At 44.3% G+C, this 13,375-nt stretch overlaps 1 protein-coding gene across 2 annotated transcripts in view; it reads left to right on the forward strand.

Annotated features, from left to right (window-relative positions):
* Window positions 1-13,375, forward strand: part of ARSK (arylsulfatase family member K) — a 139,868-nt gene that overhangs the window by 24,937 nt on the left and 101,556 nt on the right. For both annotated transcript variants that reach the window (XM_073541155.1, XM_073541069.1), the window contains exon 5: window positions 11,820-11,991. In XM_073541155.1, coding sequence (XP_073397256.1) covers window positions 11,820-11,991 — 172 coding nt within the window. The remainder of the gene's footprint in view (window positions 1-11,819; window positions 11,992-13,375) is intronic.

Raw genomic sequence — 13,375 nt, forward strand, 5'->3', positions numbered from 1 at the left:
AGTTGACAAGCGATTTCTCATTTTTACAACACCATTTTATTTTTAGGACCACATCACATTTGAAGCCACTTTGAGGGGTCTATATGATAGAAAATACCCAAAAGTGACACCATTCTAAAAACTGCACCCCTTAAGGTGCTCAAAACCACATTCAAGAAGTTTATTAACCCTTTAGGTGCGTCACAGGAATTTTTTTGAATATTTAAAAAGAAATGAACATCTAACTTTTTTTCACAAAAAAAATACTTCAGGTTCAATTTTTTTTATTTTACCAAGGGTAACAGGAGAAATTGGACTGCAAAAGTTATTGTGCAATTTGTCCTGAGTACGCTGATACCTGATTTGTGGGGGGGGGACGACTGTTTCGGAGCATGGCAGAGCTCAGAATGGAAGGAGCGCCGTTTGACTTTTTCATTGCAAAATTGGCTGGAATTCAGATCGGACGCCATGTCACGTTTGGAGAGTCCCTGATGTACCTAAACAGTGGAAACCCCCTACAAGTGACCCCATTTTGGAAACTAGACCCCCCAAGGAACTTATCTAGATATGTGGTGAGAACTTTGAACCCACAAGGGCTTTACAGAAGTTTATAACGTACAGCGGTACAATTAAAAAATCATATTTTTTCCACAAAAATGATCTTTTCACCCCAATTTTTATTTTCCCAAGGGTAACAGGACCCTAAAAGTTATTGTGCAATTTGTCCTGAGTATGCTGATACCACACATGTGGGGGTAAACCACTATTTGGGCGCATGGCAGAGCTCGGAAGGGAAGCAGCGCCATTTGACGTTTTTGGCTGGAATTGAGATCGGACATAATGTCGCGATTGGAAAACCCCTGATGTACCAAAACAGTGGAAACCCCCCACAAATGACACCATTTTGGAAACTAGACCCCCTAAGGAACTTATCTAGATGTGTGGTGAGAACTTTGAACCCCCAAGGGCTTCACAGAAGTTTATAACATAAAGCCGTACAATTAAAAAATCATATTTTTTCCACAAAAATGATCTTTTCACCCCCAATTCTTATTTTTCCAAGGGTAACAGCACCCTAAAAGTTATTGTGCAATTTGTCCTGAGTACGCTGATACCCCACATGTGGGGGTAAACCACTATTTGGGCGCATGGCAGAGCTCAGAAGGGAAGCAGCGCCATTTGACGTTTTTGGCTGGAATTGAGATCGGACACCATGTCGCGATTGGAAAACCCCTGATGTACCTAAACAGTGGAAACCCCCCACAAATGACACCATTTTGGAAACTAGACCCCCTAAGGAACTTATCTAGATGTGTGGTGAGAACTTTGAACCCCCAAGGGCTTCACAGAAGTTTATAACATAAAGCCGTACAATTAAAAAATCATTTTTTTTCCACAAAAATGATCTTTTCACCCTCAATTCTTATTTTTCCAATGGTAACAGCACCCTAAAAGTTATTGTACAATTTGTCCTGAGTACGCTGATACCCCACATGTGGGGGTAAACCACTATTTGGGCGCATGGCAGAGCTCGGAAGGGAAGCAGCGCCATTTGACGTTTTTGGCTGGAATTGAGATCGGACACCATGTCGCGATTGGAAAACCCCTGATGTACCTAAACAGTGGAAACCCCCAACAAATGACACCATTTTGTAAACTAGACCCCCCAAGGAACTTATCTAGATGTGTGGTGAGCACTTTGAACCCCCCAGTGCTTCACAGAAGTTTATAATGCCCGGGCGTGAAAATAAAAAATTTGTATTTTTTCCACAAACATGATCTTTTAGTCACCATTTTTTTTATTTTCCCAAGGGTAACAGGAGAAATTGGACCCCAAAAGTTGTTGTCCAATTTGTCCTGAGTATGCTGATACCCCATATGTGGGATAAAACTACTGTATGGGCACACGTCGGGGCTCGGAAGGGAAGTAGTGACGTTTTGGAATGCAGACATTGATGGAATGGTCTGCGGGTGTCATGTTGCCTTTGGAGAGCCCCTAATGTACCTAAACAGTGGAAACCCCCCACAAATGACCCCATTTTGAAAACTAGACCCCCTAAGGAACTTATTTAGATGTGAGGTGAGCACTTTGAATCCTCTAGGGCTTCACAGAAGTTTATAATGCCAGGGCATGAAAATAAAAAAATCGTATTTTTTCCACAAACATGATCAATTAGTCCCCAATTTTTTTATTTTCCCAAGGGTAACAGGAGAAATTGAACCCCAAAAGTTGTTGTCCAATTTGTCCTGAGTATGCTGATACCCCATATGTGGGAGAAAACTACTGTATGGACACATGTCGGGGCTCGGAAGGGAAGCAGTGACGTTTTGGAATGCAGACTTTGATGGAATGGTCTGCGGGTGTCATGTGCGTTTGGAGAGCCCCTGATGTACCTAAACTATTTAAACTCCCCACAAGTGACCCCATTTTGGACACTAGACCCCCCAAGGAACTTATCTGGATGTGTGGTGAGCACTTTGAACCCCCAAGTGCTTCACAGAAGTTTATAACGCTCGGACGTGAAAATAAAAAAATCATTTTTTTCCACAAAAATGATATTTTTGCCCCCAATTTTTTATTTTCCTAAGGGTAACAAGAGAAATTGGACCCCAAAAATTGTTTTGCAATTCGTCCTGAGTAGACTGATACCCTACATGTGGGGGTAAAACACTGTTTGGGCACATGGCAGAGCTTGGAAGGGAAGGAGCACCATATGACTTTTTCAACTCAGAATTGGCTGGAATTGAGATCAGACGCAATGTTGCATTTGGAGAGCCCCTGATGTGCCCAAACAGTGGAAACCCCCAATTCTAACTCCAACCCGAACCCCAACACACCCCTAACCCTAATCTCAGCCCTAACCCTAGCCCTAACCCAAGCCCTAACCCTAGCCCTAACCCTAGCCCTAACCCTAGCCCTAACCCTAGCCCTAACCCTAACCCTAATGGAAAAATGGAAATAAATACATTTTTTTTATTTTATTATTTTTCCCTATCTAAGGGGGTGATAACGGGGGGTTTGATTTACTATTTATGGCGGTTTTTATGTTTGGCAGCTGTCGCACGCTAAAAGACGCTTTTTATTGTAAAAATAGTTTTTGCATCACCACATATTGAGAGCTATAATTTTTCCGTATTTTGACCCACCGAGTCATGTGAGGTCTTATTTTTTGCGGGACGAGTTGACGTTTTTATCGGTACCATTTTCGGGCACATGACATTTTTTGATCGCTTTTTATTCCAATTTTTGGGACACAGAATGAACAAAAACCAGCGTTTCATGAATTTCTTTTGGGGGAGTGCATTTACACCGTTCCGCGTGCGGTAAAATTGATAAAGCGGTTTTATTCTTCGGGTCAGTACGGTTACAGCGATACCTCATTTAGGTCGTTTTTTTATGTTTTGTCGGTTTTATGCAATGAAAACTATTTTATATAAAAAATAATTATTTTTGCATCTCTTTATTCTGCGAGCTATAACTTTTTTATTTTTTCGCTGATGATGCTGTGTGGCGGCTCGTTTTTTGCAGGACAAGATGACATTTTCAGCGGTACCATGGATATTTATATGCATCTTTTTGATCGCGCGTTATTACACTTTTTGTTTGGCGGTATGATAATAAATCATTTTTTGCTTCGTTTTTTATTTTTAAGGGGTTCGCTAAAGGGGTTAACTAATGAGACAGTTTTATAGGGCGGGTCGTTACGGACGCGGCGATACCTAGTATGTGTACTTTTATTGTTTTTTTTTTTGTTTTTTTTCAAAAAATGAATTTATTGGGGAATTTTTTTTTTTTTTTACTAATTTATTTGGCGATTTTTTTAAAATTATTTTTACACTTTTTTTCATTTTTTTTTTACTTTATTACATAGTCCCAGGTGGGACATCACTGTCCTGTGACAGATCGCTGACCTGTCACATCACAGATCACTGTGACAGATCAGCGATCTGTCACAGGCAGTGCCGAAGGCTTCCTCATGCCTGCGCTTTGCAGGCACTGAGGAAGCCAGCTTCCTGCAGGCCCCCGAAGGCCCCCGTCGCCATCTTGGATCCAGGGGCCTGTAGGGAAAGAGCCCCCCGCAGCAGCGCTGCACATTGCGCTGCCGTGGGGGGCTCAGGGAAGCACGGAGGGAGCCCCCTCCCTGCCGATGCTTCCCTTTAACTCCCGGTACACCGCGATCATGTTTGATCGCGGTGTGCAAGGGGTTAACGTGTCGGGGGAGGTCTGTGACCGCCCCTGACACATTGTGCCGGGTGTCAGCTGTGATAATCAGCTGACACCCGGCCGCGATCAGCGGCGCTCACCACGTGGGCGCCGCTGATCGCTGAGACGTACTATCCCGTCCAAGGGCATAGGGGCCCAGGTCCCATGGACGGGATAGTACGTCGGATGGCAGGAAGGGGTTAAAGTAGTCCTGGTGTTAATCCTATAGTAATGTTGCAGAAGGACCTAAAGCAATCAGTTAATGAGAGAAAACTGACCAATCTAATTGAGTTAACAAAGATGAAGCTATTTTGTAGGGGGGAATAGGCTAAAATTCTTCCAAACCAATGTGCAGGATTAACCAACAATTACTGGAAATGTTTAGATGTAGTTATTGCTGAAAAAGGAGGTTACACCACATACTGAAAGCAAAGGTTCACATACTTTTGCTATTTACAGACATGTGATATTAGATTGTTGTTTATTTATAACAAAAAATATAACCTGGAATAAAACCAGTGTAGAAACACTGCTGTAAGTAAATAAATAGTTACATATGTAAAAAACAAGGTTCTTAGTTGACATTTTTTTTTAGATAAAAAAGGTGTAATGTTTACCACTGTGTCAAAGTTTTCCCTATCAGGATGGTCCCTGACACCTTGGGCTGTGCACCTTATATAGTCAGCTTTCTTCAGGCAGGTATTTAACACAGTCAGGTAAAAATCCTGCTCTTCCCCCATCTTTTCTGAAGCCTGCTGTAAGGGGGTGACGTTGCTATGGACAGTAGAGACATGCCGCACTTTAAGAGTCAGCACCCCCTTGGCTGGTGAGATGGTACGTTCTGCTCTCCCCTGGAAAAGACTGTGTGTGTTGTTCTGCCAGCTCTGGTGAGGGGAGGGGCTGTTTCCTGTATGAGCGTTCTGGGCTGAAGATTCTTCAGGAGGCTGGCATGCCTGGAGCTGTGAGCAGAAGACGCGCAGCTTGAGACTGATTGAACTTATGAGATTGTGTAGACTCTTCTGGGGATAACAAAGGTGGCTGTCCTGTGTTATTGTGAGGAGCCACGAAGAAATACAAGAAAGGAATCTGCCGTTTCCAGGAGAATCTCCAGGACCTTCAAGCAAGTAGAAGATCACGTTTTACAGAGCTTCCAGAAAGATGTGCGCACCATCTTACGGGACTGCTGGGGGCCCTTGGGACTGGACTGAGTCCCCAAGGTTACTGTGAGTTTTAACCCCTTGTGTGCACATGTTAGGGCTTAGGATAGGCTGCATTAGACAAAGCACGGCAGCCGTGTGGCCTGCATAGCAGAAGCCAGTTAGGCTACAGTTAGAGTAGCATCAGACTGCGTTTATTGTGTTGTTTTGCCTGTTGGAAAATATATTGATCTGTGATAGTTGGAGCACCGTGCAATTTGACGGCCCAGCTAAAGAATGTCACTCTTGTAAATTGTCTATTGTCATTGCATACCCCTGTTTACACCTTCCTATCACTTTTTTCCTTGCCTGTCAATAAACTAACCCTTTGTTGTTTGCACCTCATCTTGTGTACCGTAGTCTCCCTGCACGGTGGTGGCTTCCCCGGCCATCGCTTTACTGCTGTCACATAGCTAGTGATCATCTCCATCTTAATTGGGTATACCTTTACGCTTTGGGAAGACTTTTACTCTTTTTTTATTTTAAAAAATGGCAGCTAAGGACCCTATGTTTCTCACATGTGTTACTATTTACAGTGGGTAGAGAAAGTATTCAGACCCCTTTAAATTTTTCACTCTTTTTTGCATTGCAGCCATTTGGTAAATTAAAAAAATTAATGTACACTCTGCACCCCATCTTGAGTGAAAAAAACAGAAATGTAGATTTTTTTGCAAATTTATTAAAAAAGAAAAGCTGAAATATCACATGGTCAAAAGTATTCAGACCCTTTGCTCAGACACTCATATTTAAGTCACATGCTGTCCACTTCCTTGTGATCCTCCTTGAGATGGTTCTACTCCTTCATTGGAGTCCAGCTGTGTTTAATTAAACTGATATGACTTGATTTTAAAAGGCCCACACCTGTCTATATTCAGTAAGCCCTCACAGCTCACAGTGCATGTCAGTACAAATGAGAATCATGAGGTCAAAGGAACTGGCCAAGGAGCTCAGAGACAGAATTGTGGCAAGGCACAGATCTGGTCAAGGTTACAAAAGAATTTCTGAAGTACTCAAGGTTCCTAAGAACACGGTGGCCTCCATAATCCGTAAATGAATGGAGTCAGGCTTGAGCTGCAGGTAGCTGCCATGTATCACTTCTAGGCAGTTTCTGTTACCGCAGCTGCTGACCCCAGGGGTCAGGTATGAGGACACTGACTGGACTTGGGCTCCATTCAGACTGCTCCTTGGGCAGTACAGATACTGACACAAAGTCACAGACAGAGCTGGATTCGGAAACTGGTATAACAGTCCGAACAAATAGGAGCAGAAGAATAGATACATTTTCAGACACACCGATCTCGGGAACAGGTTCAGGTTCCACCAGAGCAGTTTCAGAGTTTGGATATCACTCGATGCAGTTTCAGGATTCATATACTTGTCACACATGGACCAGGGGAGAAGATTCAGGCACTGCCCACCTACGGACTAGGGGTTCTGGTTTGGGTGTTGGCCACTCACTGACTAGAGGTTTGAGATCAGGACCTAGCCACGCATGGAACAGGGGACCTAACAACTCATTTGTTCCAGACTAACTTGCTTAGAAACACCTCCCAAGATATCTTCTACGAGTCCATCTTCAGCCTAGTCTCCCAGAAGATATGTCTACGAGGCGGGGAGATTCCTGACAGATCATTGGAACAATCGACGTGACTATGTGGGGACATCGCCTCCACTTCCATTTCTTTGGAGATGCCGGCACACAGCAAGTCGACAACTAGCAGACCCGGTGGAGAAAATGGTGACACTGATGGCTGAACTGGACGCATAGGGACCAGACACCTCTTGTGACTTGACAGTCCCCAACGAAGCATCTCTCGGAACATTCAGACTAGAACGGGCACTTGAGTTCTCAGCTCCAGACGATCTAAGAGAAGTGGATGAAATAAATCAGACAACACATGGAAGACGATCTTCTCCGTTTGCAATGTTCCTATCTGGTGTTCAGAAACGACTCAACTGTTTTTGAGCAAGGCTTGTATTTTGCCAGACAACACCCTCATCGGATTCTGGAGCTGTTGGACGGGAATCTGACATCGGTCCCTACTGCTTGCAGCAATAACTTTCCCGCCTAAGCAAGGTTTCCACTTGCCACATATACAATCAGAGTCATAGGTGGCCCAAGGCTTTTGGCGTTTTACTGACTTCTCGGGACAAAGACAACCAGTATATTCCACCCAACCGCAGCAATACCTAAATCCTCTCACATGAACGAGTTCTGGCTGATGCTCAGCCTGCCAAACACTAACCTCCATGGATTCTTTATGGGCAGCTGCTTCATAAGACTGGGGGACAGTTGGTCTCTGGAAAGATAGAACCAGACGTGATTATCTTCTCAAATGCATCACTTCTCTGATCTGCTCCTGGAAGCTGGAAATGGAAGATTTTGAAGAAGATTTGAGACTCGGCTCACCAAACACCTTTCGGAAGACCACGAGGAAGGCCTGCAGGTCCTAGGATCCCCTGTGTCCCACAAGGGGTTGAGCCACGCTAGGGCATCTCCTGCTAGGTGGGACATAAGGAATCCCACCTTGACCAAATTGGAGTGAAACTGCTTACCAAAAAATTAAAAATGCTTTATGCACTGCTCTAGCAATGCACTGCACTGCTTCAGATTCCCATCCTACTGTGAGAGATCAGACAGGACGGGTTGTTTTCTAAGAGTATAAGTTGAATAGACATGGCCGCAGGGACACAACTTTGACTGCTGCAGTGAAAGTCAGGATTTCCAATCGGACATCCAGTTTTGTAGGCGGAGCACAATTTTGTTTTTGCTCACACTCACAAAACAATTATTGATATAGCTTTGAGTACGAAAGGCCATGGGGATCAGGTAGCGCACGTGGTTCAGGGAACCACTGTGCCACAGGACCAGGCTTACTTAGGAGGGGGATAGCTAAGCAGCTACCTGGTGTTCACTGGAGCTCCTGAAGGTGGAGTCAGGCTTGACCTGAAGGTAGCCGGCAGTTACCACTTCTAGGCAAACCCCAGTACTGCAGCTGCCTCGGTACGCAGACATGGACTCAACTTGGGCTCTGTTCAGACTACTTTTTGGGCAGGACAGATACTGACACGGAATCACAGACTGGACTGGATTCAGAGACTGGTATAAGTCCAGACAACTTGGAGTACTAGGATAGGTACTGACCACACATGGACCAGGGGTCCAGTATTAGGACCTGGCCACATATGGACAAGGGGAACTAACAACTAACTAGTTCCAAACTAACTCACTCCTGAATCAATGTTGCTTAGACACCTCCCAATTGGGGAGGGTGCGTGTTATACAAGATGCCTCCCAGCTATTGGCTGGGGCAGCTTAGCAGGTGTGCGGGCTGCCCCTTTAAGAACAGGAGAGCAGGGGCTCGTGTGCACTGCTGGTGAGTGTGCAGGTAGCAGCAGACACAACGGGCACCACACTGGTGGCTGTAACATCTTCCACTCTTCTCAGAAGACTTTCTAAAAGATTTTGAATTTTGTGGCAATTTTTTGCTCGTTCATTCAAAAGAGCACTTTAGGGGTCAGACCCTGATGATCGAGGAAAAAGCCTGGGTCTCAGTTCTTTAATTCCAAACGTGTTGGATGAGGTTGACATCAGTGCTAAGAGCAGGCCATTGAATCTCTTCCACACCAAATTCACCCAGCCATGCCCAAACAGTTCTTCCAGATTTGGAAGCATAAAACTCTCCAAAATGTCATGGTATACTAAATTATTAAGATTGTCTTTTGCAGGATCTAAGGCAGCGAGGCAAACTCATGAAAAATCATTAGCATTATCCTTCTTTTTGTATAGCACTAACATATTCCGCAGCGCTTTACAGTTTGCACACATTATCATCACTGTCCCCCCGATGGGGCTCACAATCTAAATTCCCTATTAGTATGTCTTTGGAATGTTGGAGGAAACCCATGCAAACACGGCATACAAACTCCTTGCAGATGTTGTCCTTGGTGGGATTTGAACCCAGGACTCCCAGCGCTGCAAGGCTGCAGTGCTAACCAATGAGCCACCGTGCTGCCCTACACAATGCAGTCATCCAAGTATAAAGGCCCCGTCACACTAAGCGACTTACCAGCGATCCCGACACCGATATCAAGGTGTCAGGATCGCTAGTAAGTCGCTATGTGATCGCTGGAGAGCTGTCACACAGACAGCTTCACCAGCGATCAGCACAGCGATGCCGAGTGCCCGGCATCGCTTGCCATCGCTGTAAAAAATAGAATCAAAATAAAAAATATAGTTATTCTCACCTTCCGACGTCCCGTTCAGCCATCCTGCCTCTCTCCACGCTCCGGTCCCAGTGATCCTTTGCGAGAATGACCGCGAGCGTTACGGTCTCGAGGGATAACAAAGTCTCGCGGTCATTCGTGCAAAGGATCACTGGGACCGGAGCGTGGAGAGAGGCAGGATGGTTGAACGGGACGTCGGAAGGTGAGAATAACTATATTTTTTATTTTTTTATTATTTTTTACACCTGATCGCTGGTCTCCCGTCTGTCACACGCAGCGATGCGTGCTGGCCAGCGGGAGACCAGCGACAAAAGAAATGTCCAGAGGTTTCTTCCAGCGATCAACGATACCGGCAGGGGGGCCGCTCGTGATCGCTGTCACACACAGCAATCTCGCTGGTGAGATCGCTGTTGTGTCACAAAAGTTGTGACTCAGCAGCGATCTCGCTACCGAGATTGCTTAGTGAGACGGGGCCTTTACTCTCAGGGCATTCGACAAACTCAGATTCATTGTCACGGGAGTGTTAGGTGTGACAGACAGTCATCCTGGATTCGGCTGTAGAAGGTCATTGCAATTAACTCTACAAGCACCTTCTTAATTTTTGCATCTGTTATGGCGTGATATCCTTCTCCCTCTAGAACCCAACATTTACCTCCATCTTCTGCTGCTAATTAACACACTCTAGCTGAAGGTTTAAATACCTTCAGTCTCTTCAGCAAGGTGCTGGTGTTAGCCCAATTTCCCTCTGTCTGGTTGGAAGTACTAGCAGTTGGCTAGTGTGTTCTTGGAGAACTCTTGGAGGATTGCTGGTGTGATATCTCAGTGGTCTTCTCAAGCTAAGTTTATCTCCTTGTCCCCACCCTATCCAAGACCTATCGCTAGGGTTAGGCAGGGATTAGGTTCCTGCTCAGCGATAGGTCCGGAACCTATTTAGGGCTGTCAGGCAAGATAGGGTTTTGTTAGATCTGCCTCCTGGTTTCCACTTCCCCCTTCCCTAGTATTTGGGCTTCCCCTCCCTCTCCCTGTTGTTTGGCACCTTGCTTCTCCCTCACCCAGCGTGACACTCGTCCATCAAACTGTCAGAAAGAGAAATGAGAATTGTCACTCTGCACATGTTTCCACTACTTCACGATCCATTAGTGCCTTATGTTGCACCATTTCATCAGGTTGGTAGCTTACTGTTTTTGGGACAATAGAGAAATTGTGACTTTATTACCATGGCACTCAGCACTTGATGCCCTGCCTTCTAACTTTCCACAGTTTTCCATTTAATGGCAAGTTTCTGGGATTCCTAAAGACTTCTAATTTTTCATAATATCACTCACAGTTGATCAATTAATATTTAGGAGGGAAGAAATTTACAAATTGATTGCTAATGTGGCTTCCAATTACATGTCCTTGCTTGAATTCAGTGAACGCTTTAAAACAATCCATTCTTTCAAAAATGGCAGATGGCTCGACTGGGACAGGATTTTTTACTATTGTGGTAATGGGGCTAAATGAAAAACACAAAATCTGATTAAGAGGTCTGTCTCTATACTTTTGTTTATGTAGTGCAAGTTGATATCCTGCAGATTAAGAATTGCAGTGTGCGTCTACTGAAATTCAATGAGAATTGATTTTTGGTTGGCAAAACTGGACAGAATATTTGCAACGTATGTCCTCATCTGAACATGCTCTTAGGGCTCATTGAGACATCTGTGGATCTTGGTCCGATCTCGGGCTGCTAATGTACCGACTGTCCATGGCTCTCCCGACCCGAGTGTGACAGCTGCATATATTTCTATGAGGCTGTCACAATTGGGTCAGGAGAACCCCCCAGATGTCAGAGCGAGTCTTTATGTTGCACATTTTGTAAATTCAGGGTCATAATAATAATAATAATAATCTTTATTTTTATATAGCGCTAACATATTCCGCAGCGCTTTACAGTTTGCACAGGGTCATGCACTATTAACAAAGTCTGCAGTGGATCACTCATAAAATAGAATTTTTTGTATTATGAATATAGATTTCTCAATAGAGCAGGTGATAATGGTGGCAAAATCTGGACATAAACTGTGATAGAAAGAAACAACAGGCACAAGTTATAACCTTAAATATTAATGTTACATTTCTTTCTTTTTTAACAACTTTGTTTAATTTTAATAACATTTTGTCTGTGAAAGTATTAAAAAAATATATACTAATTATCATCTATATGTCTAACATAGGTTTCCTATAAGGATGTTTCTATTCCTAAATGGTTGCCATTAAAAGCCATGCATCCAGTGGATTACTATTCATCTTATACCAAAAACTGCACTGGCAGCTTCACTAGCCAAGAGATTCGTGATATAAGAGCTTATTATTATGCAATGTGTGCAGAGACTGATGCTATAATGGGTAAGTAATGCCTATTTATGCACTAACATTAGTTACTTACCACTTCAACTACTGCTCTCTCCTCAATCATGTTTGCCTCATATTGCTAAGCTATATTGGAAAACTAATGCAACCTTGTGGTTCTTCATTAAAGGACTTTGCAAAAAAAAAATGTGCCTAATCACTAACCGACAGGTGGTTGCGACCGACCTGCCTGATGTGCCCACCACTGCTCTCCGCCGGCATGGAGCGGTCAGTGACCACTCTTGCCGGTGATTCAGCGACTTCTGCTGAAATGATGTCAACAGAGCGACTTTTTTTCCCGCTCTGCTTTGTTGACAGAGTGGGACTGCAACATCATGCTGATTGATCCCCACTGCCTAACTGCGGGAGCCGGTTATCAATAAGCAAGATGCCAGCAGGTTCCGCCTTGTCAGCAGAACAGCCAGGAAGTGCTACTCTGTTGACAGATAGCAGTTGAATCCATGCTGGGCACAACAGTCAGGTAGGTAGCAACCACCTGTTGTCGGTGTGCCCTTAGTGATGCTCCTGTTTTCTCCACCTCTCCCCAGTCGCATGATGTTCCTGACTATTTGGCTGACTTTTATGATGTATTTAGTGAGAATGAGTCTGCGTCTTTGCCTCCTCATAGGAGTTATGACTGTGCAATTGAGCTGAACCCGGGGGTGTAAATTCCCCAAGGGTCGGCTTTTCAATTTATCTGTACCCGAGCACGAGGCTATGCGATCCTATATTAAGGAGTCATTGGAGAAGGGTCATATTAGACCATCCTCTTCACCCTTAGGTGCTGGGTTTTTTTCGTGGCTAAAAGGATGGTTCATTAAGGCCTTGTATTGACTATCGTGCCCTCAACAAAATTACTGTTAAATATCAGTATCCGTTACCCCTGATTTCTGATCTATTCTCCAGAGTTAAAGGTGCTTGCTGGTTTACCAAGCTTGACCTCAGGGGGGCGTATAATCTTATTCGCATTAAGCATGGGGATGAATGGAAGATGGCGTTTAATACTCCAGAGGGACATTTTGAGTACCTGGTGATGCCTTTTGGGCTTATTAATGCCCCTTCTGTCTTCCAGTGCTTCATGAACGATATATTCCGAGACTTTGTGGATAAATTTTTGATTATCTATCTGGATGATATTTTGATCTTCTCCAAGAATTGGGACTCTCATGTGGAACATGTTCGGACTGTGTTCTGGATTTTGAGGGAGAATTCCCTGTATGTCAAGAGATCGAAATGCCTTTTTGGGGTACAGAGGATTTCATTTTTGGGATTTATTTTGTCTCCGTCAACTATTGAAATGGACCCGGCCAAGGTACAGGCCATTTATGATTGGGTTCAGCCCACTTCTTTGAAGGCCCTCCAGAAGTTTTTGGGTTTTGCT

The sequence above is a fragment of the Dendrobates tinctorius genome, unplaced genomic scaffold (genome assembly GCF_039654945.1).
Source record: "Dendrobates tinctorius isolate UK_male_01 unplaced genomic scaffold, ASM3965494v1 ptg000003l, whole genome shotgun sequence".
NCBI lineage: Eukaryota > Metazoa > Chordata > Amphibia > Anura > Dendrobatidae > Dendrobates > Dendrobates tinctorius.